The 27,808-nt window shown below is 36.3% G+C and overlaps 1 protein-coding gene across 4 annotated transcripts in view; it reads left to right on the plus strand.

Annotated features, from left to right (window-relative positions):
- Positions 1-27,808, plus strand: part of TDRD3 (tudor domain containing 3) — a 123,138-nt gene that overhangs the window by 56,315 nt on the left and 39,015 nt on the right. For all 4 annotated transcript variants that reach the window (XM_067292604.1, XM_067292605.1, XM_067292602.1 and 1 more), the window contains exons 4-10: positions 7,822-7,982; positions 10,585-10,726; positions 18,052-18,123; positions 18,724-18,873; positions 19,577-19,717; positions 23,368-23,524; positions 23,903-24,028. In XM_067292604.1, coding sequence (XP_067148705.1) covers positions 7,822-7,982; positions 10,585-10,726; positions 18,052-18,123; positions 18,724-18,873; positions 19,577-19,717; positions 23,368-23,524; positions 23,903-24,028 — 949 coding nt within the window. The remainder of the gene's footprint in view (positions 1-7,821; positions 7,983-10,584; positions 10,727-18,051; positions 18,124-18,723; positions 18,874-19,576; positions 19,718-23,367; positions 23,525-23,902; positions 24,029-27,808) is intronic.

Here is a 27,808-nt window from a genome sequence, read left to right on the forward strand (position 1 = left end):
ATTCCTCCCAAGTGGCCTGTCCTCCTTTCCACATTCTATCTCCTTCCTTCTTCTGGTTGAGTTTTGCCAGGAGCTCCTTGCTCATCCATGCAGCTCTCCTACCTCCTTTGCTTGACTTCATACTCATAGGGATGCTCCGATCTTGAGCCTGGAGGAGGTGATGTTTGAATATGAACCAGCTCTCTTGAACGCCCCTTCCTTCTAGGGCCCCATCCCATGAGATTCCTCCAAGTAGGTCCCTGAAGAGGCCAAAGTTTGCTCTCCTAATCTCCAGGGTTGTGATCCTACTTAGTGCCCTGCTGCCTCCTCGCAGGATCCTCAACTCCACCATCTCATGGTCACTGCAGCCAAGGCTGCCCCCGACCTTCACATCTTCCACCAGTCCTTCTTTGTTTGTTAGTACGAGGTCCAGCAGCACACCTCTCCTTGTTGGCTCCTCCACCACCTGTGTCAAGAAGTTGTCACCAATGCTCTGCAGGAACCTCCGGGACTGTTTGTGCCTAGCTGTGTTGTCTTTCCAGCAGATATCAGGGTGGTTGAAGTCCCCCATGAGAACCAGGGCCTGGGATTGTGAGGCTACTTACAGCTGTCTGTAGAAGGCCTCATCGACTTCCTCTTCCTGATCAGGTGGCCTGTAGTAAACACCCACCACAGTGTCACCCATGCTAGCCTGCCCTTTAATCCTTACCCATAAGCTCTCGACTCGCTCTTCATCCACCCCTAGGCACAGCTCAGTGCATTCCAGTTGCTCTCTCACATAAAGAGCAACTCCACCACCTTGCTTTCCTGGCCTGTCTTTCCTAAAAAGCATGTAGCCATCCATGACAGCACTCCAGTCATGCGAGCTATCCCACCATGTCTCTGTAATGGCAATGAGATCATGGCCCTGTGACCGCACACAGATCTCTAGTTCTTCCTGTTTGTTCCCCATGCTGCGTGCACATACTGGCCACTTGATAGTAACCAGTTATAACTTAAGTTACTACCTATTCTGGTTACTCTTTAAAGTTACTCATAGACTTCCCACTGTTTCTGTCATTATGATGTATAACTAACCGTGCTTAGTTGCCTTTTATCTTCTCTTCCACTATGGATTTCTATTGGTTTCCTGTAGGCTTTTTTCCTTCTAGGGCATGAGCAGATTTGCTTTGTTCCAGCTACAATTGATCTGCATTAAACAAACTTCAGTCTCGAGTTGCTCCTTCTTATGATAGTGCTACATCAGATCTCCTGGTGTAACTGTGCTCAAAGCTGCATGTGTCAAAAATGATCCAACTCAACTTAAACATATTTTTAATAGATTTTTCAGTTGAGTTGATTTTGACAGGACTGAGTTAGTGTGGTTACGTGTGTAGTAATACTGGCAGATCTGATCTGGTAATACTTTTGGAGTTAGCTGTTTGGCATCTGTAGGTAAGCTATGGGCCACCTTAACCTTAACCTCATCACCTTGATAAATATTTTGGTGGTCTCCTTATCCCCTAATGACTATTTCAGGAGCTTTCAAAAAGGCACGATTACTTGCACGTTTTTAAGAAAAATAGATAGTGCTAGATATAATAAGGTAAATCTTTGTGAAAGGCTATTTTTTTGTTTTCAGACCAGTTTCAGGGTGCCAAAGCAATGCCTTTTGGAAGACAGTACAATAACAATCTTGGAAACAGTAGAACACTATCTAGTTACTATATTGTAAAAGTTATCATTTGAAACTATCTGAACAGACTGATTTATCAGAATGTTATTTTTCCACCTTGATCACAGAATTCTGTTAAATTAATATATTTCTGTATATTGTCTTCCTGGCTTGATTTGAAACCTCTTATCTCCTCTTGCTCTAAGGAGAGCAGTAATGGATTAATTTCTGCTTGCATGCAGATAATTGACAGATATGGTAGCAGTTGTAAGTGCTGTTTGAAGAGCCCTGATCTGAAATAGTTATAGTTTTATCAGCTTTCAGGATTTGCAGGACAGGCCTTTGGCTTGCTTTAGATCTAGATAATAAATGTTTCCAGCTGTTGATTAGTTAGTCCCCTGCAGCCAATGTGTGTATTTTATTATGAAATTGTTTTTCTGAACATGACATGGAGTACTTAGATATGTTTCTTCATATTGAAGAAGCCTGTAAGTTAACTACGAATGAGTGAATTATGTTTTGTTTAAGCTGTGTCCAGAAAGACATGAGCATATTGTCTCATGCAATAGTGTGGATATTTGTTTAATCTCTGTTTCTCTTTCTAAGAGTCTCATATATTCTTGAATTAGCACTGAGAGATATGAATAAAGAGAAGTAGTGGAATGTGCTAATGTCTCAAAGACTGCTTGTACTACATGTGTATGTATATATATGTGCACGCATGAAATCTCATAGATAAGTTGAGGAAATGTAGTCTTGGAGTAATCATGGACTGCTTGAAAAATCACTCTCAAAGTACATATACTTCACTGCCAAATTATGAAGGCATTTCAAGGTGGTCCTACAAAGTTCACTACTGAGTGTCATTTTGATGGATATTTTTGGTTAATAGCTCAGTAGAATATGAAGAACGATAGTGAAATTTGTAAATGACATCAAAGAGAAGGATACTGCACCAAAATGGGGGAGTGGACAAGGGCTTTGGGCAAGATCTTTCCCTTACTGAGATCAGAGACTCAGGATTTCTTCCTTTTTCTTCCAATGGCTACTTTTGCCCAGTCATACAATTGTGGTTTTTAGGATGCAAAAGGCATCCTTCTGTCATCTATCACATGCTTCTAATTTTTTATTCAGTTATCTTTTGTGCTGAGCCCTAATAGCTTTGCACATTCCAGCTAGTTACCTATTCTTGATTTTAAAACATTGTGCACTGTAGAAAACAGTAGCTTATTCCAGAGATTCGTTATCCCTGTTATCATCATATACCTTATTTCTACCTTTGGATTTATTAAACTTCAATTTCCAGTCATTTGTCTTGTGCCTCTTTCTGTTGTTTTAAATTTCAGAGCTCTGACTCATCCAGTATTTTTGGCATAAATTAATTTCAAAGCTAAAATATTAACATTATAATAGAAATATTTCTCTTTTTTCACGTTGAAAAGGTAAGCAGATCATTAATGATCTTATTATAAAACAAACCATCATTCTTCAAATCATTTTGCTTATGTTCTGCATTTTAACTTATTTGCTTCATTTAGAATCTATTTTCTGAAAGCTATTTATAGTATTACTAATATGGCACATGAAAATACTTCATTTTTCTAGTTGTGTTTGTCTAGTTTTTGTATTCAAAGGTCATCTTGAGCTGCCTTTCACAGCATTCCAATGTTAACACATCTTCAGTTGCTTGTCCAGTTTGTAAATATTTTTGGAATGACTGGTTTCTTGTGTAGACACCGTATTATTATTTAGACAGTGCCTTCATTCTTCTGTTCCAGATAGAGCAAAGTGTAACTGTACTTTTTTTGGTGTTCTGGAAAATGGTTGCTGTACCAGCGTCAGATGATTTTTGTCTCTCCATCCTGGTAGTATGAAAGAAGTCACCAAAAGCACAGGAAAGAGGAGTTCTGTGGGACCTGCAATTTGAAGGAGCTGGGAGCATGTTAGCAGAGTGGGCTTAAAGACCTTGCAACTTTGGACTGATTAACTCTTTTGGCTGTGGAAATGGCACTTACATGATCCAGTGGTTGCGGGGTTTGGAGGGACGCTTTAGTGTGCTCAGTGAGAACAGTGACTTGACAAATTAACTGTTAGAATTGCCTGCCATGTCTTTTAAACTTTGGTATATTAAGAGGATTTTTATGGGGCTGCTTTGGGGCGGGGAGAAGAAAGAGACCCATACCCCATATACCCATTTTGTTAAAGGTAGCTGCATAGCATGGACTTTGGTGCCCAGGGGAGTTCTTTGTGGTCTGCTAGACCTGCAGGCAGTGGGTGGGATCTAGTCCCAGACCAGCCTTCTAGATAGGATTGCAGCAGGTCTGTGTGACCAGGTCCAGCCGATAGTGAGGCTGAGTATGTGTTCCCCTTAGTGACACACGTGTGCACATGCACGCTACTAACATGGCTGGCAACAAAGTACAGAACAGTGCCTTTACCAGCAGCCACAAAAAGACAAACAGTACTCCCACAACCCTGACCACTAACAGCCCAATTCTGTTCCTCCTGTCTGGCTAATCAGGACTGAAGTTTGCTAGTGGTTCATATACACACAACATGGATCTCTGCAGTGGTTGGTCTTAAACGCCTGGTCTCTCCAGTTGCTGGCCCCCATACCCTGGCGCTTCTCAGACCCACAGCCTCTGTCCCCTGTTGCTGGCACTCAGACCCTTCATCCTCCTTGCTAGGTAGTCCAGTGTGAAGTTTGATAGCAGATCGGGCACATGTACACACAGAATAGGGAGTGCACTTGCACAGCAAGTAAGCAGGGATAGAGAGAATGAGAGGATAAGACAGCAGCGATCAGGCAAAATGACTCAGACAAGCCAGCTGACCAGCAGCTGGTCTACATGCAACTGGCCCATTTTCATCCCCCCTCCTCTTCATTTTCCCATGTTTGTTCTTTCCTGAATCCACCTTGATCCCTCCCTTTTTCCAGCTTCGGTGATCCTGTCCTCATCTCCATGATAAGTTTTACACAGTCCCACAATTCCCCTCAGATATCCTGTAATAAGTTTGCTTTTACCCATGAGACCCGCGATAATCTTGTTTTCCTTTTTATCAGATACAGAGTTCTGGCTGAAACTCTGTAAGTTTACACTTGAGTGGTTCCTGCAGTGGCCCATCAGTCAATGTCTTAAGAGTTCTGGACTTCGTTACTGTCTCTGTTATTGGCTGTTTCTTAGGGTTTGTGTATCTGGGTGTTTAATACATTACTTTTCCATCTCTTGTCTTAAGCTGAAGAGCTGCTAACTAGATCTCTTCACAGACCAGATATCCTTTCGTTCCAGATACCCTTACAGTTTTGTCAAATTTCAGTCCCTTTTTTTCAAAGGGTAGAGATTGTAGTAGTGTTGAAAGAACATTGTTTTAATCACAGGCCAAGCATATTGTCCATTTTCAGAAATAGTTAAGTTGATCTAGCCGGTGTTTTAAAATGTTTTTCTCCTCTTTCGCTGTCCTGGCAGGGGTAAAAAGTCCTAGGTGATGTAGAAATTGTCTGGCATGTTCAGTATACTTCACACTTAAGACAACTGAAAGCGGGGAGTTTTATAATGGAAAGTGAGTAGCAACCTTAACAGATGGGATATAACCAGTTCTAATACTTAGAATGTTTGATAATTTACTAGGAAATGTTTATTGGGTAAAGCTTGCCTTTTTTTCTCAGCTTTTTTGTGTATGTCGTAGTTTAACTGAGTGCCGAAGAGGTTTCAGTTTGGCTGACCCTTTCTGCCTAAACCTGTAGGTATGCCTAACGACCACAGCTGTTTTGGAGAAGGGGGAAAAAAAATCTTTTTTTTGAGCCTTGGAATAGTTTTCTGTGTTGATTCTCACAATGCCCGTTGCAGTAATCAACACAAAAGAGTCCTGGCGTAGTGGCTCTGCCTTCTGGATTCACCTAAAATCCTCTGAGAGTAGTCCCTTTTTCTGCAGGAAGACTGACTTTTCTGTTGTCACAGTGTGCCCATTTCGTGTAATAAAAAGGGAAAGGAAATACTGAGCTGAACTGAGGCTGGGAGACACGGGAGCTCTAAGGTCCTGATTAAGATCATAGAAATAGTTATGTTGTTAATATGATATGTTTTCAGAATGCTACAAGCTCCTTTTTTTTTTTTTTAACCTTTGCACCTGTTTTTTTCAAAACAACGTGTGATTTCCTTTGTGAAAGAATGCTAAAGAACCAGACTCTGTTGTCCAAACTCAGCAAATGTGCATCCCTGCTTCACTGTAGTGTATGCTTGATGCTAGAAAACAGAAAACATGGGTATATTTGCATATACGTTTATAGTTAGCCTAGCCCTCATTTCTTCACACTCCAGATTTTTAAGGGGACTATCAAACAACTCTTTAGAAAGAAAAACAAGTACTCAGAACTAGAATTTGCTAGACATTTATACAAGAAATTACCATCACAGTAAAGGTCAGCTGAGTACCAAACCTAATTGTGGCTAACTAGAGATGCTTCTCATTTACCTAATACTTTTTCATCTAGATTTTTCATAAAGTTATATAAAACTGAAAATTGTTAGACTTAATTTATGATAAGCCTAAAATTAGTGCATTGAAGTGACCTCTGAATGAGGCACTGTGGTTCATTTGCTACTGAAAGAAATAATCTTTTTCTGCTACAGAAATAATCTTTTTCTATAAACTTCTAGAGGAGAAAAAAATCATTTTTGTGGCTTCTTTACTGAAGTTAATCAATAAAGGGAAACTTGTTTTCATATGATACATTATCCAGTTTTGCTTCCATTGAAATCAAGGGAATAAAAATCTCCATTCACATCAGAAACAGAATTGGTCATGTAATTATAATTGACATAAATAAGGTCCATTCAGAAATGACTAAAACTCAATACTGTTACTCCTTATTTACATTATTTTATTCAAACTCTCAATTATTGAAAAAAAATGATACAAAAGCTTCAGGTTTAAGTAGATTTCAAATAAGCATAACTTACTCTCATCAGCTTGCCAGAAATCATCCATCCAAAATACTCTATATTTTGTGATTTTTATCTGAAGTCTTAAAAGTCTGCAGGGTCCTTCAAATTTTAAATTTATTTGGAAGTGTGAAGAATAGAAAAGCCATGTAGAAAACGTCATTTATTTTACTAGTTGTTGTTTCAAGACTGCAGAAGGGTTTAACTGAGGTGGTGGTACGTAGGGTGTCTTTCTTGCTCCTTTTAGTGGCAGTATTCCAAAGTGGCTTGTCTTTCTCATGTATTCTCATCCTAAATGAAGTCCCTCTTTCCTCATCTTCTCATTTCTTTTACCTAGTCTCACTGCTGCTCCTCTTTATTTTATTTATTCATTTAGCTCTTCTTTTTAGATATATTCATGTTCTAGTTGCTTGCTCTCACTTCATGTTCTTCTGAGCTACCTATTCTGTTTCTCAAAGGAAGAAGCTGAGGAAAGGTTCATTCTTTTTCATCTTTCCTGCTGTCTCTTGGGTGCTAGAGATCCGTTGGGCAGCAGCAGATTGTTCAGTGTTATTTCTCAGAGGGATCAGAATAATCCTACTTCCTTACAGAGTGAAGGAGTAGAGAAGACAATCATGATTGTTTACTCTGCTGTAACCCAAAGTTGATGAGTGGGGTTTTTTTGTTTGTTCATTTGGTTGGATTTTTTTTTCCAGTAAGATATAAATTGTGGTGTGGATATGTTGCATTTTTAGCTGACCAAAGGACAGTGATGTCCCTTGAGGTGGTTATACTACATTCTGGTTACACCTTTGTTTGAAGAAGCTGTGTTTCCAGCCAGTTTTTACAAAACAGTTGTATTTGAAATGTAGTCTTTTTACAACTAGTTAGTCGTCAAGGCTGGCTGTTGCTTTCTGTAGAACACTCTGGCAATGAGAATTTGTGGGTACAGTGTGTGAAGTCTTATCTGTACTCTGTAGTATTTTGGAACTGCAGTATCTGTTTGATATATAGGTGGGGTTTTTTGTTCACTTTTCCATAATTTGCGTCACAGAGTTTATAAAACATTATAATTATTTCTCTGGAAAAGTCATTTTTACGTACTATATGTTCTAAAACTTCCTGAGTGATAGAAATTGGACCTGACTGCCTAATCAAATTGCACTTTGCTTTGCCTGGGGGCATCTGTTAGTGTGTCTAGATAATATTGTGCATTGTTTCATGATGTTAACAAACATTTTTGTCTTTTCTATTTTGCATGTATAGCTGCAAGGGCCATGTGTTCTGCAGATACAAAAAATACGCAATGTTGCTGCACCAAAGGATAATGAAGAATCTCAGGCTGCTCCCAGAATGTTGCGTTTGCAGATGACTGATGGACACACAAGCTGCACAGCTATCGAATACACTAGCATGTCAAAAATAAGGTGAACAGCTTTCTTTTCAAAGTTTTTTTGGCACTTAAATGCCCTTAACGTAATGGAAGAGTTCCTACTAATATGTGAAAAACTACCTGTTGAAACAAGTTTTTGACTGACAAGCAGCAGTGCAAACGACAAGGTTTGGTTATTTTATCTTTCGTTCTTTTCATTACTGTTCTGTTTTAATTTCAAAAATAATGTAGTTTTGCTGTCTGTCCTCTTTGTTATCCAGAAGGCTTCTATGTTCTTCTGTACTTGTTCCATTTCAGACCCTAATAAAGGGATAAGTCTGTGGTTAAGTTGTAGAGCTTTGGTGAAGTGTTTCCCTCTTGATAAATAGAAAAAAAGCAAAACACCTTCCCTTCCCTCTCACCCCCACTATATGCACACTTTTTGATGAGATTCTGACTTGCCCACCAAGTCCACCCTGTTTGTAAATCTGTGGTGAAGAGCAACCTGTAAAGTAAAGAAACATTAGGCAAAAAGAAATCTTGTCAGAAGAGAGCCAATAGAGGTGTGCAAGTAAGACTAATAAAATATCTTATATAGTCATGCTCTTTGGCTAGAAAACACTTATTCTTCTCTCCTTCCTAGATTTTGTATATGAAGGAGAACCTTAAATTCAGCATGCAAAGGTATATATGAATATAATTTACAATACCATTTATGCTGAAGTTCATACTGGAAGAAAGAGGACTTGCACGGCCATCTGCCAAGTCAGAGTTAACAAGGCAAGCAGCCTTTTGGGTGTGTGTAGACTTAAGTCAAGTTTCCATTTTTAGTAGTAGCAGAACTTTTATCTGACTTTGATAACAAGGATGTTACAGGCCTGACACCTAACTTAAGCAACTAGTGCTGCTTTACTACGACAAGGCTTTAACTTGGACTGAGTTAATAAATTTTCTTCAGTTAAAAATGAAGACATAATAGAGCTAATCACTGTTGAACATGGGGAATTTTTGTGTGTTTGGTCATTTGGATGTTGAAAATCATCTCTGGAGTCGTATGTGTTGCTCTTTGCTGTACATCAGCTTATTTTGATTAAAAAAGAAAGAATCTTTTTCCTTCGTCTTTCTCTGCTAGCTGCAACAGTTGAACATAGACCTTTTAAATGTCATCTTTTAATGTTAAACTACTACTGAGTAGAAGCCCACTTGCAGTTTAGAGTAATACTATTTTAAAAGGTAGAACACAATGATATTTTAATTCTACCTTTGAGCCATCAGACCTTGGAATATCATATTCCATCATGAATATAAAAGGGCAGAAAAGAAAGGCAAATAGGCTCCCATGTAAGTAAAATCCAAATCACACAATACTTAAGGAAGAACACCCAGTAGAAGACATAATTTGAAAGTTTATAGATGGTCTCCAAAATGTCACAGAACTCATCACTCTGTTGTAATGATGTAAGCTCTTCTTTTTAAATAATCTTGTATGAAATTAAGTCTGTGCTGTGAGTATGTGACTGTTTCAGGTTTGAAATTGGACCATTAATTTTGATTAATATGCTGTTTCACTACAAGGTGTTTCTTGCTGAGCAAATGCACAGTTTGCTTTTAAATAAGAAGTTCTTGTTCTTAATGAGTAGTGTTTCCATTTACCCTTCTTTTTACGTAATTCTCCTTTGTTGCCCTGTTTGTTTCTCATCTTTTTTTTTTCTTTCTGATCTTTTATCAGAACAATACAGAAAATCCATTAATATTGCTAAGGTTAATGTCATTAGTGCTAAAATTGGCTGACTCCACTGTGAATGTTCCTCACTGTGTGGTAAGGTCCCATGATTGCAGTGATAGTGTTAGCAGATTTTAAAGAGGTTATTGTCTCTCAGTTGAAATGTTGTAACTGACTGTGTCCTATTTTGTTTTTTACAATAAAAATCACTGTTTCCCAGCTATGCTACTTGTCATATCTTTCAATCATGACTTGGAGATCTATGATTCTTTTATGCATCTGCTGTTTTTTTTCATAGGGAGAATTAAGTTGACAAAAAGACGGGTACCTCCTTATGGGAGCTGACCACAGTGAGCAGCCATATGTTTTTTAAAACAGAGAGTAATGAGGGAAGAAGCACTACAAGGTGCATGGCTTCTATATTAATTCTGGACCAATCATGGGTATTAGTAACATACAGAATTTTTTTTTCCTAATGGCTCTTTGTTTTCTCCCAAGTTAAAGGTCTAAAACAAATGAGACGATTAACCATGTGAAGAATCTCTATTTATTAACTATAAATGGGTCCCAAGATGAGGAACTTATTCTTAGACAGCTGACTTTGAGACATCTTCTGTTAGTCTAGACAAATCACATCCTTAGTTTGGTATTGTTAAATTCGATTTTAACCAAACAGACAATTTGCAAACATTCATCTCTGTTAGAATCTAATTTGCAATATGGCATCTTTGTGTTATGAATGGAAAGTGTTCCAAAAAAGCTATTGAAAAGTACTGTGCATTGAAAAGGAATTATTGCAAAGATTTTTGATGCTAATCTTTTATTATGAAATATAACAATATTTGCAGTATAATAGCAGTAGAGTTTTGTATTGTTTTTTGTGGCAGAATATTAATAAACATATTTGAAATATGTGTTTTGTTTATACTTTTAGCCTGAACACTCCACCTGGAACAAAAATTAAACTTTCAGGAATTGTTGAAATGAAAAATGGATTTTTGCTTTTGGATGACAGTAACACTGCGGTTCTTGGAGGTGAAGTGGAGCATCTTATAGAAAAGTGGGAATTACAAAGGGTGAGGTAACATCACTGGAAATGCTTGTCTTACAGGATGCAAATATATTTAATGACCTCAAGCTTAATGTTAGCTGAGAAGTTCGATCTGATAACCTTTTAGAACTTTACTGTCCAGATATTTTTTGCGTGAAGCCAAATATGTGTAAATAAATCTTATATATTATGTTGCAGATGAAGAAATCGTAGGTGATCTTTGTATGGAAACTGATTCCTTTTGTAGTCTGAAAGGTCTGAAAACTTTTATCATCAATATTGAATGTATTTGAGTGCAGTAATGCTTGGTCACTTCCTTAAACAGTGTTTCCTGGTACTATAAAGTTAGAGGATGATGCCTTTTACAACTACAGTCTGCAGAGTGTGTATTTGTGTGCGTGGGGAGAATATAGTAAGCTTACAGAAAGCAGGGAAGTTAGCACACACAAGTACAGATTCTGGTATTGCAGATTTCATCCGTGCTTTAGGTAAATCTGTGATTAGAAAGATGAATTGAAGGTTTTAGTCTTTCAGCAAGCCATGAATACTTGTAAGCTCCCTTACTCTGTTTTAGTGTGTTTACTGTCCTAATAGAATAAGTTAGTGAAGGAAGACTTTTTTTCTTACATTTTGTAACAAATGAGTAGAATTTTCTAGAGCAGGAAGTTGTGACCCTGTTACAAGTTGGCTGCTATGTGTTATGCTAAGTGACTGATTTAGATTTCATTAGTTTGTCAGAAGAATGCAGATGCTCAAATGTGATGTTCACTGATCGCTTTTAAAGTCCCAAATGCTTACTGGGTCAAATGCTGCTACTGCTACTACTACTACTACATACACACATGCATCCATATACATGTCTCTGAATCAGAGTGATGGTCTTTTCTGTGTAAAGTTCTTCTTTTATTGTTGCTGATGCTGTGTTTGGCACGATCCTTTGTTACTGCAGATAGCCCTTTAAGCAACTGAGCCAAAATGGGTTTGAACACTGGAGTTGCAGGAACAGCCAGAATGAACAGGGTGCTTGGCATACTTTTTGCGCTGTTATAGTTGCAAGTACAGTTTTTTAAAAACATTCCTGTATTCGGTGTTTCAAATGACACTGCCTATTTTATAAAAAGACGGTTCTGGGACCAGTAGCAGAAACATCCCATTGAACATAAAGTCTTGTGAGTACTCTGCCTCTTTAGAAAACCTTAAATTTTAAGGTTGATGGGAAGGGAAAATAAACTCATGGAACCAAGAAGTTCTTAAGAATGCTAATTGGTAAAAGAAGGGTCAATAAAATCAGTTAGGTTTATGACTGATATTTTGAACACTCACTTTTCACGTTTATTCTACCTAAGCTTCAAAAATAAATGCTGTTCCATAAATAATTAATTTGTTTTTGAGGTCAATGGCAGGAAATAACTATAGAACATGTTCTGATTACAATAAAGACCACTGAATAACCATCAGCAAGCTGCTGACTCTGACAACTTCCAGTATTTTTTGTGAGCCAGTTATGCTGGCTATGTTTAATAACAGAAGTTACAAAGTATTCACAGTTTTAGTCTGTTTAGATACAGTGTAAAAATTATTTCATACAGCTGTCCACTGAGTTCTCTGGTTCCATCTTGCAGTTTGCCAGAGAATAAATTTCTTTTTGTGACTAGTTCCCACTGAACTTCGTAGCATAGCTCACAGTAATAAAATTACACTCATGTAGTTGTCTGCAAATTCCCAGCAAGAATGTGGTCAAGTCAACAGACCTGGGGGTGACAAGAAATCAGTTTGGATGGGTGAACCATTCCCACTGGGAATCATAGTTCCAGTTCTATATCCAGATTGACAACTCCAGAGGTAGGGCTCAAATAAATCTATAGAAGCTGGATGCTATTTAGATAACAGTTTCTCCATGAACTTAATGTGTCCCTTTCAGAAAGCTTTATAGAAAGGAACGGTTGATAATAAGTGAGATTGTCAACTTTCAAAAGTATTTGAGCAAGGACATTTCTACTCCTTGTCTAATCTTGCTAGTCAGGATTAAATCAAGTAGTGAACTGTGTCTGCATAAAAAGACTTGTATTTATGTGACTATTTCAAATTACACTTCTTAAACCAATCTTTTTTTCTTTCCACTACTATGTCTGGGGAGCGTTATTTGGGCTTTTTGTGTTAAAGATAAGAATAAGTTTCTTCTACGTTTGCTCAGAAAGTTAACGATTTGAAATCAAATAATGTTACAAGGTTGTTTGTGCAGTCTTAAATGATTGCCCTTGTGCATATCCGTGCAGCTTCTAGTTGCATAGTTGCAGTGATATTTAGCAGTGCTTTATACCATTTTTGTTCCATTCAGTATGAAGCTTGAAATTGCTCTGGGGAGGAATCAAGTTTTGGTAATAAAAGACTCGCGCTACAAATGTAGTCTATGTGGAATGAATGTGATATTCTCACATTACAAATATCGTTTATGTGGAATGAATGCAGTATTCTTTGTAGCGTTTAGTTTCATCATAATTCTTGCCTAGAAATTTCTTTCAATTTTTTAAGTGTCATATATTGAACAGTAAATGAGAAATGAGTAGGCAATAAATGAAAAATGCGAGTGTTACTGTATGACCTTTTTCTCTTGATTATTTGGAAATGTAAGATATAATGTGTCACAGGCTTCCTTAGATAAGAGTACAATTCCAAGTAATGGTCGCTTCATAGCGTTCCCAATGTTGTGGTGATAACTACCACTTCAGTTAGTGAGGACCACTATCTGTGAGACATTGCTGATCCCCTTTATGAACAAAGAGCTTTGTATTGGTATTAGTCAAAATAGGAGATGATCTGCAAGTAAGGCCCCAATCAAATTTTGCTTAAATGATTAGTGAAACTGTGTGGTAGGTCTCTCTCTCTCTTTTTTTTTTTTTTTTTTTAAACATAGAACCCATCAAATTATGGGTAACTAAAGGGAAAATCTCTAGTATACTTCTTCTGTTTTGGTCAATGTGAGGCTAATTATTTTGTTTACCTGATGGGAAAAGGAAGTGGTTTTATATATATTTCAAAATTCATATTAGAAAGAAGCAAGAGCGGGGAGAGTAGTGTTTAATTCTGTGTGTTCAGCCTAGTATTGTAAACCTGATCTGTTAGAAGGTTCCCTGGGAAATAAGTTTTAATGGTGCAATCCAAATACAGCAGAAAGGAGGGAAGAAGCATACCAAATGCATTAATAATAAAGATTATCATAAGTGATCAATTACCGCTACAAACACGTTTGATCATAAGTTAAAAAGTATTGCTCGTGTTGCCAGTTTGCCCTTCTTTGTGCCAAGTGGAGTTTAATCTCCATAGCAGCTGTCTGGAGGGAGCAGGTGTTCTCGCAGTAGCCAATGCTACCTCAGAAGAAGGGGCTTCATGGTGTTGGCTTCATGGTGTTCACTTGTTAGGCAGAATCCTTTCATCCTGGATAACAATTTTATGCAGTCAATAGTTACAATTCAGAATCCTAGCTAGTGTCAGTAAATAGGCAGTTCTGGTAAATTTGTAAGTGCTCTTTTGTTTTCTGCCAAGTTACTTGTTTCAACAATAATTTGGAACAGTCTTTCGTGTATGTTTTTGCCTTGGTCCTGGTTTAGGAAGGAAAAAAATGAAAGTGTGAACGTAAGCATGTTTTTTCTGATCAAAGGACATGAGGATTTAACTGTGATCAAGTGCTCAAGTTCTCAGGTTATCATAAAAATATTTTTATTGAATTCAGTGCTGTAGTTCATTCCAAATTTGCCTACATTTCTCTGGATCCAAAACAGAAAAAAATATATATAGTGTAGTGTTTATGGGACTGGATCACACAATTCTGCATTTACTCAGTAGATTTAGGGTGTTCAAACCTTCTATAAGGGACTGGATGGTAGTTTTGTTGTTTCTGTTTTAGTATGGACTTAGTACTAGTGGCTGCAGGGATTAGCATATGTATCATAGAGCTCAGGGATTTGGTGCCTTCTGCAGTATGTATAACACTCATGGTGCCTAATGTTAGATGATGTCTGTAATATAAAATGTCAATTGGAGTTGATCACCCTGAACTCCTTGTATAATCAATGAAGATAAGTAGATTTTAAGCCATGATATATCTGAGGGGTGACATAATCCCTTAAAGTCCCTGTTTGTCTCCATTGGCTCTAAAAAGAGCCTAAGGTCACTAACTCAGATATTTACATTGTAGACACTGTATAAAGCCAGATGAAACAAATCCTACCCTAAATGCCAGACCGTACGCTCTGGCCTGCAAGGAAGAGCTTAGCTGTAGAGGCACTTCGATTTTTGCCCTTCTCCTAGAGTGCCTTTCCTGATGGAGCAGCAGTAGGTTGGAAGGCAGAACCCTCCCTGGGTGCGTCTTGCCCCTGAAATGACTCCTGGACTGTGCTGCCTTAGTAGATATGGGAAGGTATGAGCTTGCTGCAGTGATCAGCTCTTGTGTTGGCTTGTAATTCTAAAAAGCCACTTGGAGTGAATTGATTGGTACTAAAGCAAAATTTTCTAGATTGTGCACTTCTAAGTGCTTTGTTTTGAATAATTTATTGAATATTTTTATCAGTGTTTTTGCTCCGGGCCCAAGGATTTTTTTTATTTTAACCTTGAAAGGAATTAATAAACACAAGTGATTTAGAAAATGTTCCTTGGCTCTTGAAAAACAAACAAACAAACAAACAAAAAAACCCAGTGATTTGTATATTGTTTAGTCAAATTAATACCTTGTATATTTTAAGAAATTCACTGATAATGCATCAGCTTAAAGCATAGTCACACATTTATCCTACAGTTTTCACATAGTGGAATTAAATCTCTTTTACATCAGCATTAGAAATATATAGATAAGTATTGTATATAGACTTAATTAATGAAAACTTTCACTGCCAGCGACCAGTAACAAATGATGTATGTAATTATGCATGACAGCTCCAATGAAAAAAATCCATAACAAAATAAACCCCAGACAATAAGAAATGGAGAAGATGATAAAACAGATTCATTGTAGGAAATATATTTTAGCATTTCAACAGCCTTTAAGGACCTTTTCTTCCTTTTTTCCGGTTCTGAAACCAAATATTTTTGTGTAATGTGGAACAATTAACAGCTATCAAAGCATGGATTCCAGTGAACTTCATTATCTTGCAGCTTGTTGCTGTTGTCAGAATTTGTAAAGAAACAGGAACAGTGCATCAAGTATAAATGGATATTTTCATGAAATATTTTACAAATCCATCCTTTCTCCTTCGCTGATGACTAGTAATTTATATTATTTGAAAATGCATTGTTTTCAGGCTTAGCTTCCTGATGACCTGATTTTGGCTAAGGATTTAAAGTAAGTATTTCTATAAACAGTAGTCTTTTCAGTAACTGTTTGTAGATGAGTTCATGAATTTGATTCCTTTTTTAAAGCTGCTAAAACTGTTTGCCTTCACAACCTCCCGTGGCAACAAGTGCCAGAATTTCACTGTGTCCTGTGTAAAGAAACCAATCTGCTGCTAATTTAGATGAGTGCCCCCTTGTTCTAGTATTGCAGAATTTGGTAAATAATGAAGTAGTCTGCATTTACTCCATTACCTTCATGGTTCTGCAAATTTTGATCATATTCTTCCTTTCCGTGCTCTTAACAAGCAGTGTTCTTGCTCAAGTGAAGTGCCCCAGGTTTTTAAGTCTCCTAATAGCGCAGCTGTTCCATCTGCTTTATTTTTCCCTGTATGAATTACCTTCCATTTATCTTCAGTGAAGCTTGTCTACTGTCTTTTTTGCTGGCTTACTCACTCTTGTGAGGAGATCTTCACAGCATTTGACTCCCCAGAAGAGCCTAGTATCATCTATAGACTTGGCAGTGTGTCTGGTTACTCCCTTGTCCAAGTTACTGAAGATGTTGAACCCAGCCTTCTCCAACACTGATCTCTTGAGAGACCCTACTGCTGACTCTTCTCTGGAAGTGTTAAACCCTATCCATTACTTCCTATCCATTAGCTAGTTTTCAGTCCATAAAAGAACCTTTCCTCCAGTCCCAGGACAACTTTTTTCTTTAATAATTTGTGTGGAATTTTGCCCAAGACTACTTGAAAATCTTTAAAACAAACAAGCAAAACTCCAGCATCATCTAACTCCATTATGTTAGTGAGATAGGACTTTCCTGTACAGAAGCTGGGTTGGCTCTTTTCCAATGGACTGTGTTTCTCCATGTGCCTGTTGGTCTTATGCTTTATTATAAAAGCTATCATCTTAACAGGGTTGGAAGTCAGACTTACTATCTGTAGTCCCCAGAGCCTTGTAGAGTCCTTTTTGTCGGCCGAGTTAATAATAATTTAGTTGTAATAATTCAGCTGCAATTATGGAAAGGCCTGCATGTGTAACTGTACAAGTGTGAAATAAGACAGTGAAGTCCGAGTAGGAGCCATAATTTACACTGAAAAATAAAGTTTTACTGAAGCATTTGGCTAAATAATTTATGTTGACCTAATTGTATGACTCTAGATTTTTTTGACTGTAATAAGAATTTGAACAGCTAAACATAGGTGTCTTTACCAGGAGACGAATCTTGCAACTAAGTCATGCTTAAAGAACAGTACTGAAATTCTTAGTGAGAGTTGATTTCCGGATATTTAAGTTTTCTGAAGAAAAAAAAAATATATATATATAAATGTAAATAAGTAAATGTAAATATAAATATAAAACCATGTATGAAGGAATCTGAAGTATAGGATGCCATTTGGTGTTCCCTTGCTGAAATTTGCAATATAACTTTTAAAATGTGTAGAATATTTTAATTATTTTTGAGAGTTAAAAGATGGGCTGTTGTACTTATTTTTCAGTTTCTGAACACTGTTGCTATTAAATGGTCCTGGAATAAAAATAATCATTTCCAGCAAGCATTTCCTACTCAATTAGGTTATTTTATCTTTTTATCCTTTGAAAGTCAGATCAGATAATCAATGCTTCAGAGCCTTGTCAATATTGATTTGTATTTCTGACTATTTCATTTGTGTATGGGTTGCTGTTCTAGTTGAGTATAAATAGTGTTTAATTGTTGCTTTGGAAACTGAAGAATTAATAATAAGAGCTACATGTTGCCGATTCCTTTGAAGTGCGAGTTGCTGCTGACTGACAAATGATTCCTGTGTTAAAATAGCTGACCTGTTGCAGTTCTTATCTAATTGACGCTAAAAGACCATACACACTCACTTCCACTCAAGCCAAATACTTGATTAAAGGAGTATCACACTTTCTTTTTGGTGCTTAAAATGTTTATTTCGCAAGTTTCATCTATGTTCTGAAATGGAGACTGTTACCAGTCTGGTTTTCATTTGCAATTTATTAATCAACATTTTTCTTTTACAGAGTTTAGCAAAACACAATAGGAGTAACATTGGAACAGAAGGTGGCCCTCCCCCTTTTGTGCCTTTTGGGCAGGTATGGTGAACTTCTCTTTGTCATTGAAGTGTGGCACACAAAATGAAGCCACAACATTTCATAAAATAACCTGGATCATGATATCTAGGGGCTCTAGTTCCATTTGCCTAGAGACTACCAAAGCACCTTCCGTCATGGTGACCTGAATCAAAAAAATTTGTTCGTTGAATAGCCACAGCATTCAGGGAAATCACTGCTATTAGTCTTGAAAAAAAATTGCAGTGGTCGGGTCACTTTATTGAACTAATTCATGTCTAACATTTTTCACTCAAGTTTGCACTTCAATTCTGTCTGGTGTGGGGGCCTTTGATTCTTCCTGCCGTATCTTGTAGGCACCAACATCTTCCCTTCTTAGATGACAAAGATGTTTACAAAAATTGTGTTAGCCACATCATGAATTAAGCTGAAAATGTAAATGTTGTTCTTTGGCCTCTCTTGTGGACCAGAGATGTTTGCTGTCAACAAAGATAGCTAAATGTCCTGTGTGTAAGTTTTTGTGATCACATCATTTTTCTAAAGTTGTGCTACTCTAATAATACTTTTTTTTTTTAAAAAAAAGAGAATAGACAGAAGAGTTAAAACTTTCTTTTGTACTACCAGAAATGTGTGTCTCATGTACAAGTGGACAGCAGAGAGCTTGATCGCAGGAAGACTCTGCAAATGACAAATACTGCAAAACCTGTTGCTGACAATGATGAATTTGAAAAGCAGAGAACAGCTGCCATCGCAGAAGTAGCAAAGAGCAAGGAGGTTAGAATGCGTGTGCTGCAACATTTTACTTACTGTGTTTGATCTTTTATTGTTATTTTAAGTATTTCTTAAATCAAAAATACTTTCTGAAGTTTGCCTCCTTATAGATCTCCTTAAAAAGATGAATCAAAAACAGTGGATCCTTTTTGGATTGATGGGAGCATTCTTATTTGAATGCAGCTAATGTGATGAACATAGAGCTGTATCACAAAACGTTTTATTGTAGATCTGATTTTGATAGCTCTATTAAAATGTGTGGATTTTGCAATTAAACTAATGAGATTAAAGTAATAAAAACAGATTATTAATTTCAGTCTGTTTTTTCAGTTCTCAAAAATCCATGATTCCCTGAGTTCTGTCTTATAGACAGAAGCTAGCTATGGAATAGCTAGGAAATTTTGTTCTAATGCATCAGGTTTTTTATGCCCTCCCTCAGTTTTCTGTTAAGATTTGTTAAGTAACTCATGAAAACTAGAATTATATACCCTCTTTACAGCCTAATCTGGGCATAGGGGAAAAATAAAGTCCTCCCAAATAAATTAATCTTTTTTTGTGTAAATTAGCAATTTATTTGTTGATATAAAGCATAATCATAAAAAATACAGCTCCATCAAGTTTACTGCACTTTCTGTAGTAGCTAAATATTAAGGCTTATTTTCCTAAGTGTTGTTTACTGAAATGTTATTTTTGTGCTTATCTAAAGACCAAGACGTTCGGAGGAGGCGGTGGTAATAGCAGAAGTAATCTCAGCGTGAGTGCTGGAGGGAATCGAAACAGGGAACTGTTCCAGAAAGAGAAGACAACAAAACCTGAGGGAAAAAATGAAGGTGTCTACCGAGAACTGGTAAGGTTGAAGACTTAAATGTAACCTTAAACATGTGTACTATTAAAAAACCAACAACAACAAAGCCCTGAAGAATGAGACTTTCCTTTCAGTTTATTTTAAAGTCTATTTAGAATGCTTAGGCTGTTTTTGTACCTTACTGAGATAGTTGAGATTCAGCATGATTTTTTTTAAACTTTGATGTCGTCTTATCCAGTAAAAATTAAAACAATGTCCTCACAAAGGAAAGTACTAGTATATGTGGTATAGTTCGCTATAGTATAGTTTTATTTTCTCGTTTAAGTGAGTGTTGCATGTTAACATTGATTAATTTGTTTTAGGCAGGAAAACTTCTATTTATCAATTTCAGCATGTCAAGTAACATTTTAATGTAGCTTTTCTTCCATGTTAATTTAGTGTACATTTACAAAAATCTGTTTTAAACCATTCATTTGACACTGAGAAAACTACATGCTGCTTCTGATATTTAAACTTTCAAAGTAGAAATACTTCTGCTGTAGAATCACAGAATCACAGAATGGTTGAGGTTGGAACGGACCTCTGGAGATCATCTAGTCCAACCCCCCTGCTCAAGCAGGGTCACCTAGAGCACATTGCACAGGATTGCATCCAGGTGGCTTTTGAATATCTCCAGAGAAGGAGACTCCACTGCCTCTCTGGGCAACCTGTTCCAGTGCTCTGTCACCCTCACAGTGAAGAAGTTTTTTCTCATGTTCAGATGGAACTTCCTGTGTTTCAGTTTCAGTAGCACTGGAATGTCGTGCTGACATGGTCACAAATAATGTTTTGTTTTCAGTAAGGTGGCTCTTACCATTGGAGAATCTGAACTTTGCTTCTTAATCTAAAACATCACATTTCAATCTATTTCATAACTTTATATTTAGTAAGAAGTGTTCTTTGGGATCACCTCATTGAACTAAATGGATATAAGATGAGCAGTCCTTGAAACTTCTGTTTTGCTTGCTTCAGCAATCTAAAAGTTCATGATGGAGGTTGTATTTGTAATCAAGAAAACCTCAGGAGAGAGATTTCCAAGTATGCAGTGGCAATTAATGATTCTGATTTGAGTGATGGAAGGAGACTGAAAGAGATGTCATGACAATGTGGTAACTCAGTATACCAGTATCAAACTATTGATTATAAATATCAATTACTTACTGTTGAATATTTTCCAGCTTATTTACTTTTATCAAAGATTTAACAAGAACAAGAAAAGACATTTAGGAACAGTAAATGTCTGTTTTAATTTTGTTTGTATTGTAAATGACGTCTCCTTTCAACTAGATGTCTGCTTCCAGCACTGTGCTCAGAAATGCCAAATACAGAATTGTAGAAAAGAGGGCTAAAAGGGTGTCAGGAGGTCATTTAATCATTCCTATGCCCAGCGTAAGACCAGTGATACATGTCATTCTTGAGAACAGTGTGTCTAACTAAATAGACTTAAAAAAAAAAAGTCCCACATAATTTAAAACAATGGCTAAAACTTCTGTTTAAAGTATTCTGTGCTTTTTTCTATGAATTGCAAGAAAATTGTGTCACACTGCACTGTAAAAATAAAGTTTCATTAAGCTGGAAATACTGTTATAAGTTGTTTAACATTTTTAGTCGCTTTTTAGAAGAAGCAAATATGAACCCAGTAAGTCCAGAAACTCCTTTTCAGTTTTATGTAATCATTTTAGATCTTAAGATAATGATAATAAATTTGTTTTCTCTCTTGGAATTGTGATATCAAGTTGGTTTGATTGTTGACTTGTATGTGTGTGTTAAAGGTTTTTAAATCCATTTAATGTATTACCTTCAGGGAAATCTGAAGCACTATATCTTCATGAACAAAATAAGAAACAAAGAAATAGTTTCTCCTGTTCCTTTATAGATAGACAGTCATCCTGCTCTCTATAGTCCTTCTAGTGTATGTCCTACAAGTCTAATTTTCCATTTTTTTCCTGGTTTTATATCTGAGAACTGGCAAGATATGTGCTGTATAAATAAAGTTGAGGGAAAGATTTTGACATCCACAGAGGCTTCAGATACTACCTTCTTTTTCAAACAGTCTTTGTATCTGGGAGATTGCCTCTCCCCTGGGTGTCAAATTGTGACCTCCCCAAGATTATATCTCCACAGCTTAGAGCAAAGATACTGTATGTATGAATCTTCATTTCATTTGAAAGTAAACCTAAGTGGGATGATTATTCCTTGTAGACATTTACATGATCTTTCTGCCCCACTGGACCTTGAAGACCTTAGTAGTTGCCATTCCTTTATTTATTCAGTCTGTGGACATTTGATCCAAGAATACTGTTGATGAATTTGGGAATGAAGAAGGATATACGAGACAGTTGGAGTTAACTCAGCCAAGCATGTAGAAGTTTTATCCAAACCCTACAAAGTTATATCTTGCACATAACAGTAATTTTGGATAGCTAAGTGTGGTTTGAAAGTTATTTGGATTCTTGCATCTGGCTTACTAAAATGTCTGTATTGAGGTAGCAACTACAGGCTCTGATTTTGGTTCTCTGCTCCAAAGGAGACCTACATAAATCTGTTGTCCCAGAGCGCACAGTCTGTCTTGAACTAAGAGTGAGCATATCAAATATCAGGAGAAAATGGGGAAGGGAGTAATTGCGTCATAAAACTATGGCAGCAGGGAGAGGTGGGGATAAATGTTATCTGCTTGACAGTTCTTTTATAGTTCTAATATACATTTTTGTTACTAAAATAATTTAAATTCTTTTAAGCAATGGAGGAAGAATGAGTTGTGTATCTTAAAGAGTGAGTTTGTTGGGTTTTATGGCCACTGTACTGTTATTTTGGCACGTGTTGCCTAGATGTTGCGTTGATCATAGGACTCCAGTTAAGAATGTACTTGGTTACAGCTGTTGCAGTGGATGGATAACTAGCTTCAGATTGGTTGGGTGTGGGATGAGGAAGGACAGAGGGCCTGCCAGAGGTCTTTGAAAAGCAGGAATCTTTTTTTTTCCTCTCACTTCATGTTCAGTGCATGTAGGTGTGTCTGCAGTAGAAGAGGTAGCAGCTGAGTCCTTTAAGCACAGATGTAAGGTTATTTTCTATAATTCATGCTCTGTGATGCCTACTTTACCTTTCTGTCACCGTATTCTGTACAACTTGGAATAAGAAAGCCTGTACTTCTGAAGAATAAAGTTGTTTGTATTTCTTGGTTTTCTTCTCCAGAATAGTGATTACATGTTCTCCATATTTTAAGAAATACATAACTGTGTTTTGTACTGTTTGTAAGAGCTGTGAAAGGGTTCAAACAGGAACAAAAGGCTTGCTTTTATACCAGCACTGCTTTGAAAGGTTCTTTTACTTTTCATCTGAGAGAAAGCGTATTACTGTCTGTCAGACATTAGGCAGTGACACAAGAGGTAGACTAGGGGAATTTCTGTTTGAAACCACCTAATATTAAAACTGAAAATCAGTGAATTAAAAATGATAAAACAAAATCTCTACTAGCCAATTTTTGAGACCTAAGAGAGCTTATTTGTAAAGACTGTATAAAAGACTGAAATATTTATTGTCAATGAAATGTGAATTAGTGTTTTAATTAAGTATTAATGTACAATTACAGATCTGGTGTTTTTATAGTCTCTGTTGTAACTTACAATGAGTTCTGTGTGTATCTTTTGTTTCAGGTTGATGAAAAGGCTCTAAAACACATAACAGAGATGGGTTTCAGCAAAGAAGCAGCAAGACAGGCGCTTATGGATAACAGTAACAGCCTAGAGGCTGCATTAAATTTTCTTCTGAACAGCAGTAAACAGAAACCCATTCAGGGACCACCACCTAGAGGTATAACTTGCAAAGAAGTGCTTTAGAACAAAATATTCTTGAGCAAAGGAATATGTGTTTGGTGGATTGCTAATGTAGTTATGTAAGAGCATATCTATGTATTTCTTTTCCCACAACATATAATGCACTGCAAACCTGAGAGCAAATACTTGGAAAAAATCTCTGTGTATTATATTCTCATCAAATTTTTTGGATTTTAAGTCACAGATTTGAATATCCTTAACAGGAAAATATCTAGATTTATTTTGTCTTTGATTGAATTTTTTAAGGCAGGAAATACAAACATTTTATATATTAAGTATACTAAAAAGAAATGTGGACACTTGCTTGTTTTTCTTCATCTTTTATCCCCAAATAACTTTTGTTTGATGTTTGCAGGTAAAGGAAAGGGCCGAGGCCGAATCAGACCTGAGGATGAAGAAGAGCTAGGAAATGCCAGACCGTCTGCACCAAGCACATTGTTTGATTTCTTAGAATCCAAAATGGGTACTTTAACAGTAGAGGGTAAGTTATTGAAATTAATATATCTGGAACCAATATTGGACAGTGTTGGTGGAATTCTTTGTCCTAACTTGACCATATAAAAATGGCTGTTAGAAGTTCCATCACAGTCAGCAGTAAGAAATGAGGAGGACTAATGAGCGCTTCATCTTTTCTGAAGAAAGGTCAAATAAATTGCACTGTGATGGTTTGTATTTCTCACTTGACTATAGAAGAGCTTAGGGTGATTGTTTCAGGTTTAAATATCTAAAACTCAGTCATTTTGAAATTAGGTGAGATAAATCTTTGCTTGTTAATCTAATTACTTAAAGGCACTTGCTAATCTAATTACATAAAGGCACTTGCAATTTTTGGTGGCTTTAATGGGCTTTCTTGTTGTTAAGAAGTAATTAAAAAAAAACCAAACACCAATCCTCTTTCCTCAGCTTATAAATATTACATTCTGCCTGGTGCTCAATTAAGAATTTAGTAATGGTAGAAAGCTGAATTGTTTTACAGTTCCCTCAATCTGACAAAAAAATTATTTTTTTCCCTATAAAATATTAAGTGACCTTCTTCTCATGGTTTGTCTGTTTAATAACTATAGAGACTGAGGAAATGCAGGATCTTAGAAAGAGGGAAGCCTAATAATTTCAAAGATTTAATGTGAAAGATGTTTTCTTTAATGTCCTTTCAGTCCTTCCTTCAGCGGCCATATAAGGATGTAGTCTATAGATCAGGATGTCTGTTTAGGTTTAAACTATTCATTAATTTGGAAGCAGTAACAGATGCGTTTTTAAAAAAAAAAAAAAAGTGAAACTCCATGCAACCTGAGCCCTCTAGAGACTGCTATAATATTACAGTAAAACTCTCAATAAGCTAAGCAATAAGTTGAGATCCTTTGTTGTTTTGGGTATGGCCTTGAAGGTGTTTCAGTGGCCATGAAATGAAAATATCTTCTTACATTAACTCCATCACAAAACCTCACATTATGATTTTTTCCTCCCTTAGAAACAACAAGCTTTCATAAAAGGGTGAAAAATAGCATCATACTAATAATTTATATGAACCATTTGATATTTTGCAGTTAGCTCTAAGGAATTAATGCAGCCAAGGAATCTCTGCATTTATATAAAAGGATTTCAATTTAAGTTCCAAATTATTCTTTTTGACTATTAATAATGAGTCTTGACTCTTCTTTTGTGTATTCTCACTGGATTTGGAATTAAAAAAGAAAAAAAAAACTAATGTGGAAAAAGGAAAACAGGCTTGTTGAAATGAGGGCAAGAGTTGAACAAAAGGTGTTGTTTATCAAAAATTTAAAAAGAAAATACTTGGTGGTGAAAATGGGTTTTCATTTCATTTTTTGTATTATAGGGATGACAAATTTATTTGTTTAGAATACTATCTTTAAAGATTTCTTTAAAAATGTTTGAATTCTTTTTTTTTCTTCCTTACACCTGGTAAAATGAGCAAGATGTAGTGTTAATCCATTGATAAAGTCTCTCACTAGATTTTTTTTGTTTGTTTTTTTGGAAGTAGTCATAAGCTAAACATGATATTTCCATGGACTGAAAATCTGGTGAAAGTTTCAGAACACATCTTCCCATCTCAGTAGGAGTTAGTGTATCAAGTTCCTGTTCAGGATTTTTCTTTAGGTTATTGAAAATCCGAGGGGAAGAAAAGGTGTATCCATATTTGAAAATGATAGTGTGACTTCAAATTAACAATATGTCATTTATCATCTTTGAATTTGATTGGTTTTAAGCACAACAAAATGAAAACCAGGAGTTCTATTATTGATAAATTCATATTCACATGCATTTATGGATTTGTATAGAGCATAAATGTGTGCAGATATTTATTACTTTGACTCATTTGTCTTACATTAGCAACTGACTTAATAGGACTTTTCATGGTTTCATAGTCTTCCTATACTGCCTTTTCATTTTTGTTAATTTGGAGCTATGTTAGGTGCAGTTTACTATGTAGGAAGCCAGTCTGTGTGCAACAAATTTTCTGTCAGTAACTGAAAATAAGGGCAGGCAATCAACAGCATCTCACTGATTAAAGACTGCTAAAAACGTGAGGAAGCTGGCAGAGTCACTTTTGTCCCTTCTCAAGGATGGAATATGATAAAATTAGGATGGAGTGTTGTCAAGGTAAAAGAATGCATGTTGAATATTTGAGGAAATTTAACCTTCAGGACTGATCCAACCAACTTATTGTTGACTGCTGTTCAGACTTTTGTATGTGAATACATGGTTTCTTAGACCACAGATTTGGAAATGCCTTGTTTAATAGCATTTGATGTATTATCTTTTTTGAAGGGACGCATTGTCACCTTTCACCAGTAACTCCAGTATTCTCCTGCAAGGTGTGACCTTTGAATATATATGGTGTGATATATAGGAATTTGCAGAGGCTGTAATGAAGGGCGAGTAACTGTAAAATAGGGAATACATGGAAGGTAATTTGGGCTTAAACAAGGACTCTTACTGGATACTTGATTTAGATCAGACAGAGTTTAACTGTGGGAAGAAAACAGTGTATTTATGAAGCACTAATTTATTCAGCCGAAATACAGACTTTTAAAAGTTTATAGGTTGTATAACATATACATATATGTATATATAGTGTCCAATTTGAACTTGGCAGCAGATTTTTTTGAGCTTTGGGAAAAACAATATTAAGTGTTAGGGCTTATAGGTTAAAGCAAACAAATAGCACTTCTATACTAGCTGTTAAAGGTGTGCAGGAAATTGCAGATTAGGAAAAGGGAGATGATACCTATAATAAAAGCTTTAAGATGTTAAAGAACAGTTAAATATCAATGCCAAAATGTACTTGGTAGTAGCTAGATTGGTTGGTTGATTCGGTCCCCCAAATTTACCTTAAAAGAATTCTGGTGGTGTACTAGAAAGAGACCACTATTGAGTTAGTAAGCAAAAAACGTAATTCCTATTATTATTATTATTATTATTATTATTATTTTAAGTAAATCAAACAAGATGGATTCTTGAAAACTCTTTTGGTACAGTTCTCTTTACCTGCTCTTAATCTGGCACTAGTAATGTAGTAGAAACATATTAAAAGAATCAGAACATCTGAAGCAATGAAGCTTTTTCTAGGCCTTTGTAGTTTTTCAAATGCAAAACGTATTTGAAAGACAAAAGCGAAGCTTAAATGAAAAGGATGTTCATCTAGTCTTTTTAGAAAAGAATGTCGCTCCTCGGTGTGTTGATCTGGAGCTGTCCTTAATCACTGTGGCCAAGACTGTATGGTTACAATTTATAAGTAAAAGAGATTTTTATAATTTTCAGATAGAAGAAATTTTTCTCTAAGGTGTCTATACAGTTCTAATTAATGTTAATGAGGCTGCATGTGCACTGAAGGAGAGAATAGATCCGTATGTGAATTGGCTTTCCCATTTAGCATGGATGCAAATTGCTGAAATGTTGCTCTGCTTGATTTTTGCTGCAAAAAAGTACAAACAGCTGTAATGTCAACAGGTGCCTGCACCTGAAATACAGTAAATCATCATCATCACTCTGGTTAGTGGAGAGAGAGCTTTTTTTGACTGTATTATTTCTGTTTGTAGCTTGCTTGTATTATAAAACGTGCCCTTTCTTGCTATCGTGGTGCATTTATGCTTATTTGTCTAGGTGTGTATTTGTGCTTGAGGGGTTCATTATTGAATTAGAAATAAAAAGATGAAGTTGCGTAGACTGTATCAGTGCATCAAAAAAAACAGTTTTCTGTGAGAAATATTAGGATTATCTGCTTCCCATTAAAGGCATGGTG

The sequence above is a fragment of the Apteryx mantelli genome, chromosome 1 (genome assembly GCF_036417845.1).
Source record: "Apteryx mantelli isolate bAptMan1 chromosome 1, bAptMan1.hap1, whole genome shotgun sequence".
Taxonomy (NCBI): Eukaryota; Metazoa; Chordata; class Aves; order Apterygiformes; family Apterygidae; genus Apteryx; species Apteryx mantelli.